The following is an 18,703-nucleotide window of genomic DNA, read 5'->3' as shown; positions in this document are numbered from 1 at the left end:
GTATCTTGATTTTTATGTTGTCTATCGAGTGTTTGATGAAATACCTGTAAACTGATGCTGCTGGTTTACATTTCATATGAAATTGAAGGTGCACTTCATGTGTTTGAGAAAATGCCATAGAGGCTCGATCTTGGCTCGAACCGAGCTGAGCTGGCCAGTCATGCTTTAGGATCGAGCCAAGCCGAGTTCAAACTATGGTCAGCTAGTGGCCGAGCCGAGTCGAGTTGTGTCAAGCTCAACTCAATTCGACTCGTGTACATCTCTAGTCGTACTCAAGGCATTTAAACCATTTCAGGTATCGATTATGAATACTTTGAGAAGGCAGCTATTATTGATAAGCCAAAGATGAATTTACTCTTTAAAATTACTTTTGTTTTAGTTTTAGTTTAGACGTAATGTATTATATCTTTCCTTCCTTGTGCTTAATTTGTTCTAGTGAAAGAATAATACATTAAAATTAATCACACTTGCAGACTAATAAATTGTACAAGTGGAAGACACAAAACTCAAATTTAAACTGTCCAAATTGTCGATCCTACCGTAGATGGGCCCAGATTGAAATATACAACAATTTGTCAATATAGATGGACGGTTAATAGGAAAAATAACCAATGGTCCCAGGCTAGGATTTTCAATAAATATGGTACAGTCGGAAGCTAGCTGGGGCCACTGTGATGTTTGTGAAAAATTTATTAAGCCTATCTGTTTTGTCGACTCATGTTAGGACACGAGCCCAAAAATGAGGAAGGTCCACAATCAAGCGAGCCACACAGAAATGCCTATTAATGAACACCTAGATATTTATATGCTATCCAAATCGTTCATAAAAAAGACAAACATTAGCCTGATCCAAAACTTGTAGGCCACGAATGTTTCCACTGTTCCCTGTCGTGTGGCCCACTGAAGTTTTGGAACTGCCTCATTTTTGGGCTCAGGTGCAGAAGAACGGGGTGGATTTCTCACAAACATTGCAGTGGGCCCCACCTACCTTCGGACCGCAGGAACTTGCTGCGTCAAGTGTCGCAGGCAATCCGCTTCCCAGCTCAAGTCAGCTACATGGGACGCGGATTGCGTACTACCCCCGCCCGTCCCCAGCTCCGAACGGGCAGTTCTGTGGGCGGCCCCATCGTGATGCATCTATACATCCAAACCGTCAATTCCTTTTTTCAGATTATTTTAAGACATGAACACAAAAATGAGGCAAGTGGACCACACCAAATAATAATCTTGGTTGCATTAAAATGCACAAAGCATTAAATGTCAGTTGCATTAAATGCAAGAGTCATCTATGGTGTGGTCCATTTGATCGTTGGATCTGCCTCATTTTTGTTTTGATGCCTTGAAATAATATCAGAAAAGGGATAGACGGTTTGGATGTACAGATATATCACGGTGGGCCCGCCCACAGAACTGCCCGTTCGGAGCTAGGGACGGGCGGGGGTAGTACGCAATCCGCGTCCAGCTACATGAGACGTACGATTTCTGAGTGCATGCGCACACGCGCTCACACGTACCATACTTTTCACCCGTGTGGAACAGAGAGAACATGCAAGCGACAGACACGTCATAGTAAGTGGCAAAATAGAGAAGTAACGCTAACGCAAGGGCATTTGGTCTAGTGGTATGATTCTCGCTTAGGGTGCGAGAGGTCCCGAGTTCAATTCTCGGAATGCCCCTATTTTTTATTTTTAACCTCAGAGGGATGAAGGGACATGATCCAACCATCAAACCTTCCACTTCAATCCCGACCGTCAAACCCCTGATCCTAATTTCTAGGAAAGTCAACGGAAACAACTGACCCGACCGCTATTAACGGGTCTGGTTCTGCGTCCATTATCTTGGACCTAACTAATGTGGGGTCCGGTTCAGATCTAGTAACTTTTTAATAGCGATGTCACATCCAGCCGGTTGGACCACAAGGTACGGTCCAGCCAGCTGATAACTTCCATCCTATCTAAGTCAATGTGAAATCCAACCCTTCCAATAGGTTAGGTTAGCTCCACCATGAGGATGGACTACTGCAAATCGCAGTCCTATCTACACATTAGGTCGGACGTATCGTGAAACAAATTGTAGCCAATGATAAATTCCAAAATCAAGTGTGGTCCAGTTAATGAGTGGATATTTCAGGTTTTTACACAAAGTAATCTTCATTGTGGGGCCGTCCTTATGAATGAGTTGGATGTCACGCAAACATGAAAGGTTGAAAGTTATCTGCTAGGTGTACCGTAACTCATACTCCACCCCCATTGAACTCGAGCTCTTCTCTTCAAATATATAACGAGGATTTGTCATCTAATCCATCCTTTTAAGTGATGCTAATCCATCCACTCTTTCTCACTTCTATCTACCGATGTGTGTTGCCCCCACCTTTTCCTCCTGATCTCTCTAAAACTGCAATGGGCTAAGGTGGCAGGATGGGCTCAGCGCTAGGCCTGCTTTGGGTTAGGCTTGAGTTGAGAAACTGAGCCCAAGTGGTGGACCAGTTTGGGTTTGGTCTGCTTGCATCTAGGAGCCCTTAGAGCGGCCCAAATCCATGAAAGGCTAAGCGCATTTTTGTCAATATCATATATGATTGGGCACACAAAATGAACAGCCAAGATCTTGCACAAGAGGGTAGCTGGGCTTCGGCTCTAGTCGGCATCAGAACTAGGCCGGGCTCAAGCCTCTCATAGCATCAAATTTGGATCAATAGATTTTTCAAGATGATCACAATTTGTGTTGTTTTCCAACTTTCCTTAACTTTTTAAGAAAACTTCGCCACAAAGTTATTACTTTCCTTAATCGTCCTCAATTCTGATTCGAAAAATACTTTCATACCACCACCCACTTTTTCGTGCACTAAGTGATCCCATGCTTCTTTTGCTAAATCCATTCCCATCCAATTCCCCGATATAGAATATCATATCTCATCGACAAGCAATTTAGATCACATGTAAAGACTTCCCATTATTCTTTCTCCAATTTGTAAGTAGTGCTTGTGCCACCGCCTATTTTGGATGACGATATCCCCAAGGCCTTGACCCATCAAATAGCTTCATAGCCACACTTTCCAACGTACATAGTTCTTCCTCATAAGAGTTTTAGGAACAATAGCAGTCAATGCGGACATGATTAAATACACTAGGAAAAAATACTTGCAAATGAGAAGAACTAATAAAAAGTGAAAGCAAAAAAACTCAAAACACGACCAATTAACTCATTGACGAGGCTCTGATACAATGTAGAAAATCACACAAGCAAGGCTATGAAGAGGAAGATTTTTTACATCCATGGAGAGGAAGGAAGAAAAAGATAAAAGAAGAGTGCAAAGAGAAATGAAAGAGCTAGATTGCTTTTACATGGAAGAGGACTCCTCATTTCCCAACCCCACTAATACTGAAACTACCAAAGAAGTAAATTTCCTAACCAAGCGCTTTCGTAATTTCAATTAACCAAAGCTTGCTTAATAACTATGTATCCTAATTAAATTAAGACTTGACAATAATTCTCTACAAAATCATTTGATAAAGGAGTTATCACGGCCCACCAGATTGACGGCTTTGGTTACCTAGATGCAGGCCCCTTGTACAAAGGGAGGGTTCGACAAAAACCAGCTGATATAACCAGTGTTGCATCAAGTCTTAAATTTTTGTCGCTCCTCTCGACCGATGGCATCATCTCATTTATGCAAGGGGGGAACTTTCCTTCCCTTAAATATCCCCCACAAATAATACTTCTCGCAGAACCCTGCATATACCAGTCGATACAAGATGAAGGTTATAATTGGAATGAGGAAAATGTAACATAAGAACTTATCACCTGCATGCATGATAACTTGTCATGCCGTTCCATCTCTTCTGCCAACACGCCACTAGTGTAGGAAATCCGGACCATGCAAATGGTAGGCCCCATCGTGAAGATCAACTGGTACAAAAATCAGGCCAGACCAACCATGAGGTGGCCATGCTGTTGAAATAGGCATCCAACAGTCTTAACTAATCATACAGGTGAGGTCCACTAAGTGCATCAAACTGACTCTCAAGCCAGATAATCTTCACGATGGGGCCTACTACATGGATGGTATGGATGGCCTACACAAGTAGCATGTTGGCGGGAAAGATGGCACAGCATGACAAGGTACTGTGCACACACCTGTAGGTGATCAGTTATATAATGCAGAAACAAAACTTGACTATTAAATGGTCCATGATCCAGACTGTTCATCAGGTGGGTCCTCTGTGGATCAGTCACAGTCAAAAAATCAGAAGATCCTAACCATCAGATCAGACACAAATGCTATGAGAAAAAGGAATGTTGGTGGCTGTCCACACTGGATCAGAAAAGGTCCACAAATCGGATGTAGTCCAGCCCATGCAACTTGCAAAGACTGTGGGGAGGCATGCAATGAACGGTCTAGACCGTGGGCCCTCGTGTTGTGGTTGTTTCCCCCAATGGCTCCACGAAAGTCAGCAATAGCTCTATCAGGTGAGACAAAGCTCATTCTCTTAGATAGCTAGGCAAGTCTATTCAATGCGGTTTTGGTTGGTGGCCGATTAACAGCGAAGCTCGCAGAATGTATGGTTCCGATCATCATACACATGACACATGAAGGGTACATGATATGGAGGCACAAAAATTCCATGCCTACAGAAGCACTGGATCTCTTCCCGGACCCATTAAAATCAGGTTGGGTCCATCAGGTGCCTGTGGGTTCGGGCACACATTGACCGCCCTGGTTCTGTTACATGTTTTGGGGAGGTTACAAGAGATTGGAAGGCCAGTCCATGAAATTGTCTTTAGATAGGATGACTAGAAATACCAATAAGAGCAACGCTCAGGAATTGGACCATCCACAAGGTTCCCTATTAATTGGTTGGTCTGGATAGAACTGAATGTGTGGCTATCTTGTGGTTTATAGGGACATTGTCATTAGGGTTGTTTGAATGCACTATTGAAACAAGCTGCAATTATTAGTCTAATAAAGTGAAAATAACTAAATTGCCTAACATGTTTGTTTCGGTAATTACCCGAGTCATTTAAAGGAAATGTGTTATCATGACAATTTTATCACCACCAAACCAAACACGAGAATTGTCGGTCAAATGTAGATATATTCGGGAGATAGGTAAAGGAATTTGTAATTATTGCACTTTTTCATGGCATTACCATGAAAATCTCAAATCCAAACAGTGCAGTGACATCAGCATATTTCGGTGATGATTTGACATTAATGTAAAAATGTCATCATTACGATTTTACTGCCCATAAACCAAACATGGGAATCAATGGTCAAATGCAGATATTGTCATGAGGCAGGTATAGTAATTTGTAATCATTGCACATTTCCTTTATTATGGTAATTGATGAAACAAATAGTTCTAAGAGAGGAATTACAGGGTCCTAGTCATAGGATTTTGTACATATGGGGCTACGCTTAGTGATCCAAGCCATTGAACTGATGGGCCCCACCATGCATGGGGCATGCCTCAAATATCTTCCACATTGGGAGATTCCAAACCCTTCGATGAATAGCCTACAAAAAGACCATTAGAAAGAAAACACTGGACCATTCAACATTCAATGGAAAATATTCCAATGATCACAAGTTTAGGATCTTGCAATATGACTCATCTGGTCAATGGCTTGGATCATCATACCATGAACCACAAATGTATAAAATCCCATGCAAGAAAAATCAACTACAACTGAAACTTACTACAGGACTCCTTCGGTAACAGAAGAGAAGAGAAGATAAGAAGATCGGCTTCATCAGCAATGATCTTCAATGCTAGATCCTGGCCGTTCATATCACAAAGCAGCTGATCAAACACCATTTTGTCTCTGTAACATGAACGAAGGAAACCACCTTCAGGACATCAAACTGGATGGTTACTTAAGGGTGCACGTTTGGATGCAATAACAAATTGAATTTCATTTATCAGTCTTATAGGGCAGAAATGACCAAATTGTGATAACCTTATACCATTACTGGAAGATTGGGCTCCAAACCGCAATTGGTTTTGCACCCTTGCCTTTTTTCCACCGCTAGATAAAAAAACCCTAAACTGTTATTTTTTGTGGATAGTTACTTCACCAAGTGAGGGTGAAATGACCATTTTGCAGAGAGATGGTGTGAGGGCTCTGAAAATCAATTTGAAAAGGTGAGAAAGGGGAAATGCTTTTGAATGGCTAGGATTTTCTCTTACCATTTCTATGGTTGAGATGTAAAGCCCTCTTTAATATATGGGCTTTTTGGTCCTTTTCAAAAAATAATAGACACCGTCTCTGTTTCTGTTAAAAAAAGTGACCCGACGCTTGTTTTGCACATATAGAGTAAAAGGCAAGGGGGTTTCTGCAAATATGGATACATGACATGAGGGGACTTTTTGCCATATAAGGAAAAGGGAGTGGTTTATCATGCAAAAAAAAAGCCTTAATTTTTTGTACTAGTAAGGTTTACAAAGTAAGACGACCAGGGCAATCCTTGATAATGCACATACTCCTAGCAAATGTATTTACAGTTTAGGAGGTTTGCTAGAAGAGGAGTGCTCCAGTGGTAACAGTAACACTAAGATTACGGTGGTACTGGGCAGATATGGGGCCCACGTGATGTATAGATCTCATCCATCAAATGCATCACTTCAATAACACCCCCCAGGGCCCCAAAATCAGCTTGTTATAAATCTCTCAGGTCGGCCACAGCACAGGGAACAAGGTGGGAGGGGACCCCACCCTTGATTTTCACTAGGGACAAGTTGAGTTGCAAAACCACCTAATTTTTGGCCAGACCCTTCATCCAGGCTAGAAGAATGGTCTGAACAGCCTAGATTACATATATACAATACAGTGGGCCCATCATGCAAGTCAAAGGTGAGTGACCCCTCCTAGCTTGTTCCTGTGTGGTGGCGCACCTGAGTTTCAATCAGCTTGATTTTTGGGCCCTATTGAGTATTTTAGGGTCACGCATTTGATGGACGGGTTGGATTTTGTGAACACATCATGTGGGCTCTACATATGCCCAGTACCACTGAAGGAGACCCTTGCTAGAATGCATCCTGACATATTACAACAGATTATGTTGGAACTTTAGCCTTTGGATCCAGGGTCATCTTTCAATGATTCAAACCGTTTATATGATGGACCTCACCTATGATGGGTGATGACCAAAAAAGAACTAATGGATTGGTATGTTTCAACCCTCTGATCATTTGACTCTTTTCCATGAATATGAGCAGTGTCCTTAACCTTTGAATAATAAAAAAGTTGAAATATATTCTGATTTATTTATTTTTAGTCATTTATTGCATCCACTGTAACGCCCATCATAGAAACAGTCTGGATCACTGGAAAAGGCCCCAATCCAACCACTACAGTCCTGAATGTACAAATTGCAATATGTCAGGATGTATCCTAGCAAGTTCATACCATTCAGTCATCACCTCTGGTCTAGACTGACCTTTTGCAATTCAATTCACTTGTCCATCCAAACACAGCCGAAAGGCATGTTTGGGTTTCAGGCGGTACACATCACAGGAGGGCCAATAATGGGACAGGAATCCTGTTCTCATCTCCCTTGCGAAATAAACGGCAAGACGGAATCCCGCTTATGTTTTTTTCTGCACCACCCCCAACATGAAGCATATTTTAATTAAGCTATGGAACCTACCAACCACAATTTGGCAGTACAACCAAACAAGCCCAAATTCAAATCAAAGCAATTAAATACCTCCAACTTTCAGGAAAGAAATAAAGGCCAATGCTGTCATCAGTGGGATGTGATCTTTCAAAAGCCTTTGGCCATGAATCCGTCCTTGGCAGCTTCTTCGCACAAAGCACCGGCGGCAACATAACTGCACCTTCACGCACTTTAGAGCATGCTTTGTTTGACAAATGCCCAACAATCATTATGTACTTGGAATTATCTACATCAAAACATCCCCTGTCAACAAGGGGACAACGACTGTGATAAATTTGCATACGCCCATGGTTCGAAGTAACATATTGCGATCGCATGGAATAAAATGCTAAGGCAATATGATGCGGTTTGCAGACAAATGTGAAATCTGCAACAACCATCAGGAGATGGGCACCGTGAACATGTCCCTAGGAGTTCCATAAGGGGCGCTCTAGTGGCACCAGGTAGATGTAGGGGCCAGTGATGTGTTCACAGAATACAACCCATCCATAAGATGTTTCACTTCGGAAAACCCCTTGGGCCCAAAAATCATCCAGATCGAAAACTCAAATGGGCTACAGCACAGGGAACATATTGAGAGGGAACACCCACCATTGATTAGATTGAGGGTTCCGCCATGATATGTATATATAATCTAGGCTTTTCCAACCCTTCATCCAGTCTAGATGAAGGATTAGGCGAAGATTAAGGCTCTTTTATGACTCAGATGGGCCCCTCTGGGATTCAAGGGTGGATGCTCCATCCCAGCTCTATCCCTTTGTTATGGCCCACCTTAGCTTTGGATCCAGCTGAGTTTTGGATGCTAGGGGTTTCCAGAGGTGATGCATCTGATAAAGGGGTTGATGTTGTGAATACATCTCTTGGGACCCAAATTGGCTGGTACGACTGTAAGCTTACAGTGGTACTGGTACCACCGAAGTGTGCCCCTTTCTATAATATGGATGTGGCTCTTTCACAAAACTGTTCCATGTGATACCATGTGAATGTGACTTCTATACTTATTGAAGTATCCGGTACACACCCTAGGGACCTCAATTTGTACAATTGGGTCCCACGGAATCATAGCCAGCCAATCAGACCATTTTCCTCACTCAAATGTAGCAGCAGTCTTTCCTTAACCATCTATTTGAAGGCTGTGGATTGAAGGCTTTAATTATGTCCCGTCATTGAGATTTTCCAGGGATGGTCCATCCACTCCAGGGGCCAACATATCAATGCTCTGGATTGCCAAACCATGGACTCAACTTGTAAAAATGAGGACCCAAATACACTATTTATGTCCATGGATTGAGATCAAACAGCCAAGTAAATTCCGTACCTCCATATGGGATCGAGGATCGGTTGTGCATGGACATAACCATTGTATTCTGCGAGAGGTTGACAGCAAGAGCTGTTTAATGGAGCATCACGGTCATAGGGAATTTGTGTGGCCACTTGATCTTCCAACTGCCCAGCTGAAACATCTGAAAGCCTCTCTGAAAATGAATTTCGGCGCCCCGGACATGGCCTCAAAACAGCATGATCTTGACTGTCTTTTGTTTCGATTGCATTACCATTGAAGGAATTCCGATCTGTACAAATCCGACTAATCCTAAAAGGTTTAACCTCTTCGACTTCATTGTGCTCCTCAGAACTTCGCTGCTGCTCTTTTATGTTTTTAGGAAACCTTTGTCCGCATTCTTCACATGACCAGTGGACTTCTACTTCATTGTTTTCCGGCATTTCATGCAAACAATACCTGAAGAGAATTTGAGAAAGACAAGATAAGAAACCACTTAAGCATTGTATAACATGAGTTTTGCAATGCCACACCACATGTGACTGCACATGCCAATGTGCCATGCATTACATGTGTATGATCCGAGCCATTCCATCTCATGGACCACATTGTGCATGTGCTCCGGTAAAGAAAAAACAAGGCACCCCACTCATCAGACAAACCAAAGTTTATGAAGAAAATGTGTGGCTCAAAGAGTTGGCAAGAAGCCCATATTCAACGCACAAGTGTGGGCCACATGATGAGTGGACCAGCCTATTTTTCGGCAAGGGAATATACACGATGATGCCTGCCCAATGAACTGCTTGGATCTAGCACGTCTACACCATGTTGGCATGTTGGCAACCATAGGGTGGTGTATGGTTGGCATATACACAGTATTTTGGCCAATTGCATACTATAGAAGCCTATAAACCTCATACAATTGAACTTGAGGGCCCCCAAATGGATCCATTTGCGGAATTTGTCTCACTTGTCCATCTGGACCCACCGCAAGTAATTTATGGCCTGGATGCATCAGGCCAGTTCACTATAACCTTTCTCAGTTAAGTGGATAACTGTCTTTTTCTTTTTCTTTTTTAAATTCACAGCCACATTAGTCAAAGCTTGATGGGCAGTATTGATGCTTTTGCCCAAAACGTATAAGAAATTGGGAAACCCATGCTGTGGCCCATCTTCACTTTGACACTCCTATCAGGGATTATATAGCATATCCTTTGCTCAGGGAAAGCTCATCTCCCAAACCTTTTCTTGGGGGGAGCAGGGAGCGGTTGGCATGCTCATGAGGTCTGCTTCTTTTTGTAGAGTAGAGTTTGGAGATCAAGATAGGATGAAAAAGGGGTAGAAGATGAGGGATCAAGGTAACGACAGATTAGAATAGGGAGTAGGAGGAGTAGGAGGAAGAGGAAGAGAAAACAGAGATGAGAAGAGTAGAGAGTCAAGGCACTAGCTCTCTGCCCATGATTTATTAGAACTTTTATTTTTTTTTAAAAATTACATATACACTCACCCCTCAAGAATGCTTTATACACAAAGACCCTCTATATCTCAACATCTCCCTCAAGCTAGGCATAGATATCTATCATGCCAAGCTTGCTGAGAACAGACTCTGACTTTGTCTTGACAACTCCCTTAGCGAGAATATCAGCAAGTTGGTTCTCAGTTGTTACAAATGGTAGACACCAATTTTGAGAGAACTTGCTCACAAATAAAATGCCTGTCAACTTTAATGTGTTTGGTACGATCATGCTGGACTGGATTTTGAGCAATACTGATAGATGCCTTGTTATCACATAATAGCTTTCATAGGAGAACTCGCCATAATTCTCAAATCTCATAAAAATAAATAAATTTACTCACAATAACTCTGTTATACCATGTTCCATGGGCATGTATTCTATTTCTGCACTAGACTTAGCCACTACAGTTTATTTTTTGCTCCTCCAGGTGACCAAGTTTCCTCTCACAAAAGTACAATGTCCTGCAGTTGACTTTCGATTGTTTCATCACCAACCCAATCAACATCATTACAAGCTTCAATGTTAAGATGGCCACGATTTGCAAATAAAAGACCTTTCTCAGAAGAATTCTTCAAATATCTCAAGATCCTTTCAACGGCCTCTAAGTAAGGAACTCGTGGTGCCTGATAAATTGACTCACCAAACTTTAAAAAGCTATATCAGGTTGAGTAAGTGATAGATAGAATAATCGACCAACCAATCTTGTTTGGTGATAACCCCCCCTCACTTCGGCTTAGCTTATGATTAAGATCAATAGGTGAAACTACAGGACAATCACATAGCTTACCAATGTCTTTCAACAAGTTCAAAGTATACTTTCTCTAAGAGATGAAGATACCCTTTCTTTGATCAAGCCACCTCTATCCCAGAAAATATTTCAAATTCTTTTCTCGAAATTCCTTCAAGTATTTAATTTCCTATAAATCATTTCATGTCACCACAATATCATCCACATAAACATTAATCGCAGTTGTCAATTGTCCTTGTCGCTTTACAAAGAGAGTATAATTCGCGTAACTCTGGGCATAACTAGTCCTCTTCACAACCTGTCTGAACCTCTCAACCCAAGTCCAAGGGGATTGTTTGAGTCCATAAATAGACTTCTTCAACCAGTAAACTTTTCCCTCACTGATGAGGAATCCAAAACTAGGTGGAGCCACATACACTTCCTCCTTTAAGTCTCCATGAATGAATGCATTTTTCACATCTAACTAATAAAGAGGCCAAGAAATTTTGGCAACAAGGGACAACAATACATGTATGGAGTTCATTTTGGCTACGGGAGCAAATATTTCCTTGTAGTAAATCTCATAAGTCCAAGTGAACCCCTTAGCAACAAGTCTAGCTTTATACCTTTCAATCAATTTATTTTCCTTGTGTTTCACCATGAAGACCCATTTGCAGCCCATTAGATCTTTTCCTCTAAGTAAATCTACCAATTCTCATGTGGCATTTTTTTATCAGAGCCCTCATCTCTTCTATTAAGACCTTGTGCTGCTTTGGATGAGAAACTACCTCCTGGAATTTGAAAGGCAAAAACATAGAAGAAAGCGAAGACAAGAAGGAATAATGGGTAGGAGACACAGTCTTGTATGAAAAAAATTTAGATATAGTGTACAAAGAACATTGGTGCTTCCCTTTCCTTAAGGCAATGGAAAGACTACCCTCAAGAACAAAAGTCATGAACAAAGGACACTTATCACCTTGTTCTGAGGAATCAGAACCAGGAAGTGGACATATCTCAATGGTCACCCCCTTTCTTGTGTCTTGAATATGCTTGGAGTTCCTTCACTCTATCAGCAGTAGCATTAATAGGATATCCTGAATTACTAAAGGCATTAATCAATGGGCTGCAAGAAGTGAGAAAAGGGGTATGAAAAGGACAAGCTGGAGAAAGATGCCTCTCTTCCTTCTCACTGAGCTCCCCCCTGAAGAGGGGGGCTTACTAAAAAAGAAAGGTATAAGTTCAAAAAAGGTGACATCCATCGTAAAAAATTGTTTCCCAGACAGGTTCCAAATGCTCGTATCCCTTTTAAGTGGCGAAATAACCAAGAAGATACCCCGAATAGATTTTGGATCTAATTTAGTCCACATCCCAAGACATGAATAAAACGGACACATACAAAGACACGAGAAGAAACAATGAGTGTAGGCTGATTTGGATAGAGAACTTGATAAAGGGATTTTAAGTTCAAAACCCTAGATGGCATATGATTAATAAGATAGGTGGCGGCAAGAACTGCATCCACCGAAAAACATTTTGGAACATTCATCCCCGTCAAAAGAGTCCGAGCAACTTCAAGCAAATGACAATTTTTTTGCTCGGCCACTCCATTCTGTTGAGTGTACGAGCAGGAACTTTGAAGTATCATCCCATATTCATCCAAGTACTCACGCAATGAGCCTTCAAAGTATTGTCTTGCACTACATGATCAAAATATTTTGATATTTCTATCAAACTGTGTGAGTAGCATATTATGGAATCTTTTAATAATGTGTGGTAACATCACAAGTCTTCATGAAATATAACCAAGTACAAAGAGAGAAATCATCCACAAAGGAAAGGAAATATTGGCAGCCATCCATAGACAACAAGAGTAGGCCCACACAATCAGAATGAACAATATGAAATGAAAATAGGCTTTTATTTAAAATTGCTGGAAAAGTTTATCTACAATGCTTAGACAGTGCACAGACTTCACACTACAAATTATAACACAATTTTTTATTATTATTTTTTTTTTTTTAAGCAACGGGAATATATTAAAACTGCGGGAGGAAACAAGGGGCCTGCTGAGATAGCAGAGCCAAAAACACACAGAAAGAAAACTACAAGCCTAAAAAGAAAAAATTAAAATCTCTAAGAAGAGGAACATTAGAAGCCCATTCTATAAGAAGTTTTTCTGCTCTCGATCCCACTGTTTGAGCCGAAGCTTGCACGTTGTTGAAACATCTATCGTTCCTCTCCTTCCAAACCGCCACCAGATCGCCATGATTGCCATTTTCCAAGCCTTGGACCTGATTTTACCCAACTTGAACCTGTGCCAGTATGCAAGAAAAGAAGATGCAGAAGCTGGCACACAACCTTAAACACCGAAGGTAGAAAGAAAATCCTGCCGGATCTGAGAGATGAACGGGCAGTGCACGAGAAGGTGATCGACAGATTCATCACAGCCCATGCAACATAGACAGATGTTGGCGAGCTGCATGCCTTTCTTCATGAGATTGTCTAAGGTGAGGATCCGATTCCTGGAGGCAAGCCAAGCAAAGCAGATATATTTTGGGGGAACGGGATATTTCCAGATAAATGGGGAAGCCAACGAGGCAGGGGGAGAGGAGGGGAGAAGCGTAGTGTAAAGGGACTTCACCGAGAACTGGGAGGATTTATCCTTGGTCCAGAAAATTTTATCCGGTTCGGACTGGGACGGGTTAACCCTGGATAAGCAGTGCATGAGCTCAACAAAATGAGCAACCTCCCAGTCGTGAAGATGTCTACGGCAGCTGATGTCCCAAACTACACCAGACTCGGATTGAGAGAAGAAACTATTAACAGGGTTGTCCTTCTTAACTGCGAGACGATAAATGGAAGGGAAGTTGTCCCTCAAGCACCTTTCCCCTATCCAGCGGTCCTCCCAAAACCGAATCGCCGACCCATTCCCCAAATGAAAAGCGATGTTCTCCATTACCGGATTTTTGAAACGAAGGATTCCTTTCCAAATGCAAGAAGCTCTGTAAGTTGAAGAATCCTTTGTCCACCATCCTCTCGAGGACAACCCATATTTTCCTTTGATGATCATATTCCACAGAGCTTCTAGCTTCGATCCGAGCCTCCAAGTCCATTTGCCCAGGAGGGCCTTATTTATCACCTTCAGATTTTTGACGCTAGCGCCTCCATCTTGGAAATGGCTGCAAACCTCTTGCCAATCCAGGAGATGGAATTTCTTCTGGTTTTCCTTGCCACTCCACAAGAAATCCCTCCTCAGCTTGTCGATCCGGCGCAAAACAGCTGACGAACAGATAAAGAGGGACATGAAATATATGGGGATATTCAACAAAGCAACTTTTATAAGCGCCCCCCCCCCCCCCCCCCTCAAATAGACAAGTACCTACATTTCCATCTGGCCAGAGTCTTTTGGAATTTCTCAACCACCTTGTCCCACATAGATATCAGAGGAGTACCGAAGCGGCAGGCCCACGAAGAAAGTCGGGAAAGGGGCAGTAGAGCAACCTAAGATTAGGGCAAACGAATTCAGGTCCAAATCAGAAACATTGATTCCAAAGACTTTGGATTTGGCCATGTTGATGCGCAAACCAGACACTGCCTCGAAACATCTAAGAGTTGTATGCAGATTAACAATGGCTTCAGCGTCCGCTTCGCAGGTTATCAACGTATCGTCCGCGAATTGAATATAAGAGATCAGCGTATCTACCCCTGACATCGAGATGCCTTTGAACAGACCAGCACTTTGGCCCTTAAGCAGCATCTGGGAGAGGGCCTCAGCAATCATAAGGAAAAGAAGAGGGGAAAGAGGGTCACCCTGTCGTAAGCCCCTCGAGCAGGGGAAAAAACCTTTCGGGACTCCGTTTAGAAGGACCAAAAAGTGAGGAGATTCAACGCATGCCTTCATCCAGGTCCTCCATTTCTCACAAAAACCCATATGGATAAGCATGTAATGAAGGAAATCCCAGTCCACATGGTCGTAAGCCTTCTCTATGTCGAGCTTGCAAAAGACAGATTTGATCCCAGCCCTATGACAGGAGTGGAGAATTTCATTCGCTATCAGGGCTCCGTCGACAATCTGTCTACCTTTAATAAAGGCATTTTGATACTTGGATATTAGCTTTCCCATCACAGATGCAAGCCGCAAGGATAAGATTTTTGCCAGAATTATATACGAGCTGCCAATGAGACTGATAGGCCTAAAATCGGAGAAAGAGTTTGCCCCAGGGACTTTGGGGATAAGAGCGATGAAAGAAGCTCCGATACCCTAAGATAACTTTCCCCCGGCATGGAATTCATTGAGGAAGTTCATGACATCAGGGCGAACGGTGTCCCAGAAGGAGTGAAAGAAGCTCATAGGGAAACCATCAGGTCCAAGGGATTTATCTCCACCCATCGCATTTATGGCCGCTTTAACCTCCTCGACCGAGAAAGGAACCTCCAGCCGATCTGCTTCCGAACTTAGAAGCAAGAGGAAATGGATCCCATCCAACCGAGGCCTGGACCAGCCATCAGAGGATAGGAGGGATCTAAAATGGAGCACCGCTGCTTCCGATATCTCGACTCTATCATCAACCTGTCTACCGTCCACTGAAATGTTGTGGATAGCTTTAGCCCGAGCTCTCATATTAGCAATGTTGTGGAAATACCTAGTATTCTTGTCGCCCTCAGATATCCACTTAGCTCTCGATTTAACCTTCCAAGATAATTCGTCTTCCAGGGTTCTGGAGGAGATGGATTGAATAATTTGGATGCGTTTGGATAACACGTCCAGGGAGAGATCATTACCTTCTAATCCGGAATCAATCAGTTGGAGCTCTGTGAATAAAGCCTCTGTTTCGCTCTCTCTCTCTTTTGAAGCTCATCTTTCTTCCAATCTTTTAGTTTTTCCTTTAGCAGATGAAGCTTGCACATGAGCCTGTGACCAGCGAAACTGTCTGACGGGAAGGAAGACCACCACTCCACTATTTTCTGATTGAAACCATCGATACTGAGCCAGGCGAGGTTGAATTTGAATGGTTTGGGGCCCCAATCATCGTCGATAACCGAGAGGAGGATAGGGCAGTGATCAGAAGTCGTTCTAGGTAGAGCGATCTGAGCCAAAGACGGGAACCCCTCGATCCAGTCCGAAGATAAGAGGAACCTATCTAGTCTCGATTGAATCTGGGATCTACGGCCGTTGGACCAAGTGAATTTTGCTCCAGAGAGGGGGAGATCAACCAGTTCCTAGGCTTGAATCCAGTCAGAGAAAGACTGCATGGCGATATTTGATCTCCGTCTGTGAGAGCGCTCCTGAGGAAAGCGGACCACGTTGAAATCACCCACGAAGCAACAAGGCCTTGAATAGGACTGTCTAATGGCAGTCAGCTCATCCCAGAAATTGGACTTTAAGGAGTCTTCATTAGGGCCATAAACAAAAATGACAATGCATCGGAAAGAAGAATACTTATCTTGGAGGATGACTGCTTTAGAGTAGGCCCCGGATAGCGAGAGCTGTAAATCCCACTTGGAGGATTTCCAAGCAATAAGGATACCTCCTGAGGATCCAGAAGCGTCCAGAGAAACAAAATTAGCGTCCTGAGCTCCCCATATCGTATCCAGAAGTTTCTTTAAGAACAACGGAACTTTAGTTTCCTGTAAGCAGATAACATCCGGGGTCTTTTCTCCTGATAGATCCTTTGATCAGGCTCCGCTTCTGCTTGGAGCCCACTCTCCTAACGTTCCATGAAAGAACTATCATTAGGGCACCGAGCTACCCCGAGTACCCTTCCTTCCGCGTCTGGCCATAGACGTGGACGCAATAGCCGTAGAAGATTGAAGCCGGAGAAGCTCTCTGTTACTGGTGGATCGAGGAACTTGTTTGACTGGGGTCTTCTGAGGAGGTAAGGGCCTACCCCTATTCTCAATGTATTGGAAGAGACCAATATAATCTTCTTCCCTGTTGCCGAAGGAGAGGCCCAGTGATCGGCCCACATTTCCCACTGCGTCTCTGATCCATCTTTTGTCGTGAATTTCCTTATAAATTTCCTCTCGACTTTTGCCCTTCGAAAAAACCATGGATTTATCTCCCTGATGCAGATGAGGAAGCTCTGAGCACATCTGAAGAGGTTCTACAACAATGACATCCGAGAAGCTCTCCTCTTGGAACAGCATAAGGGGACCTAGATCAGCCCAGTCTTTGGATGCGGAGTTGATAGGAGATGAAGGGATGGATGAAGCAAAACGAGACTCAGAGATTAGATTTTCTGTCATGTCCTCACAGGAAATATCGTCACCCAAGACGGATAGAGTGGGGTTATGGGAAGGTGGGACAGGATAGAATGATGGGGTATGGTTAGGATGTTGCAGTCTGTCGGGTTTGTAGGGTCTGTCGGGTTGTATATTCGGGAGCGACACAAATAAAGGGCTGGGGTTGATAGAAACGGGTTCGGATACCTTTAAAGTGCCCAATTTGCTTGGGGAAAGGAGAAAACGAGATGAGAACGGGCCCGCTTCGACCGACCCTACATCAATGAGAGACGTCAACCTCAGGGATGATGGCCGGTCCTCCATCTGGACAGGCCTACTACCATTGATCAGTCGCTCGGACGACACGCATTGCGATCCCATAGCTACGACCTCTTCGTAATTTATGTTACTCGGCCGACGGAGATAAGAGAGGCCACGTGTCTGCCCCCTAGCTGCCTGATGATAAAGGAGATCCTCTTCCCGAGAAGGAAGCTCAGACTCTGGGACGTGTCGAGATATCCAAGGCAGTGGATATCTTCGCGCCGGCTCCCGTGATTTCGTCTGCCAGACGAGACCCAAACGTAGAGGAGAGACAGCCACGCGTCCTTTGAAAAGGCCGAACGTTGTCTTCATTTATTGTCGCTGCAGGAGGTCTGACACCCCTTTGAATCGGTGCTCCACTAGAGAACACAGATTGAGCTCCTTCTTCCCACCTAGCTGCCTGCATGAGCAACCATGGCTGACTCACCGATTCCTTGGCCCTCCACACGTCTCCTCATCTAGGCTGCGCCGACTGAGGGGAATCCTTCTGGATCAGGAGCAGGATGATACGATCATCGATTGTAAGACCCGTATCCTGGTCCGTACCGTTCTGTAGGCTTGCGCAGTCCTCACAGTCGAATTCCGGCAACCCTCCACCTGTATCCAAAGTTTGCGCGCAATCCTAAGCCGAGTCCTGCATATCGAAGTCGACTCGACTCGAAACTTGTATCTTAGCGACCGCACCGTCACCGCGATTCCAACGCCGCGTCTAGTGCGCCAATCCGACGCTTAGATCATAAGATGCGGACCGTGCATTATAATGGTCAGGACCCACCTATCCCATGTGGCACCAATCCCTAGGTAATCATGAGCGTGATAACATCACCCTAGCTATAGCCACCCTACCCCTAGCCCTTCTTACAAGCACTTATTGCTAGCCACCCATACCTCTCTTACAAGTCATCGTTGCCTACCTAAACTCTCTCTCTCTCTCTCTCTCTCTCTCTCCATCTCTTATT

The 18,703-nt window shown here is 43.5% G+C and overlaps 1 protein-coding gene and 1 non-coding gene across 12 annotated transcripts in view; one reads left to right on the top strand and one right to left on the bottom strand.

Annotated features, from left to right (window-relative positions):
• Window positions 1-1,604: 1,604 nt before the first annotated feature.
• TRNAP-AGG (transfer RNA proline (anticodon AGG)) lies at window positions 1,605-1,676 on the top strand. The gene has a single exon. It is a non-coding gene; the product is annotated as a tRNA-Pro (tRNA).
• A 1,503-nt stretch (window positions 1,677-3,179) lies between these two features.
• Window positions 3,180-18,703, bottom strand: part of LOC131251743 (uncharacterized) — a 32,247-nt gene continuing 16,723 nt past the window's right edge. For 4 of the 11 annotated variants that reach the window (XM_058252664.1, XM_058252663.1, XM_058252666.1 and 1 more), the window contains 4 exons: window positions 8,997-9,416; window positions 7,709-7,921; window positions 5,699-5,823; window positions 3,180-3,729 (listed from right to left, as the gene is read on the bottom strand). In XM_058252664.1, coding sequence (XP_058108647.1) covers window positions 3,662-3,729; window positions 5,699-5,823; window positions 7,709-7,921; window positions 8,997-9,416 — 826 coding nt within the window. In that variant the 3' untranslated portion in view covers window positions 3,180-3,661. Of the gene's footprint in view, window positions 3,730-5,698; window positions 5,849-7,474; window positions 7,599-7,708; window positions 7,922-8,996; window positions 9,417-18,703 lie in introns of those variants that run through there. The other 7 variants (XR_009174024.1, XR_009174026.1, XM_058252669.1 and 4 more) reach the window with 7 other exon arrangements.

This window comes from Magnolia sinica, chromosome 7 (assembly GCF_029962835.1).
Source record: "Magnolia sinica isolate HGM2019 chromosome 7, MsV1, whole genome shotgun sequence".
NCBI classification, from domain to species: domain Eukaryota; kingdom Viridiplantae; phylum Streptophyta; class Magnoliopsida; order Magnoliales; family Magnoliaceae; genus Magnolia; species Magnolia sinica.
The sequence above is the reverse complement of the archived record's forward strand: the minus strand, read 5'-3'. Positions and strand labels throughout refer to the sequence as shown.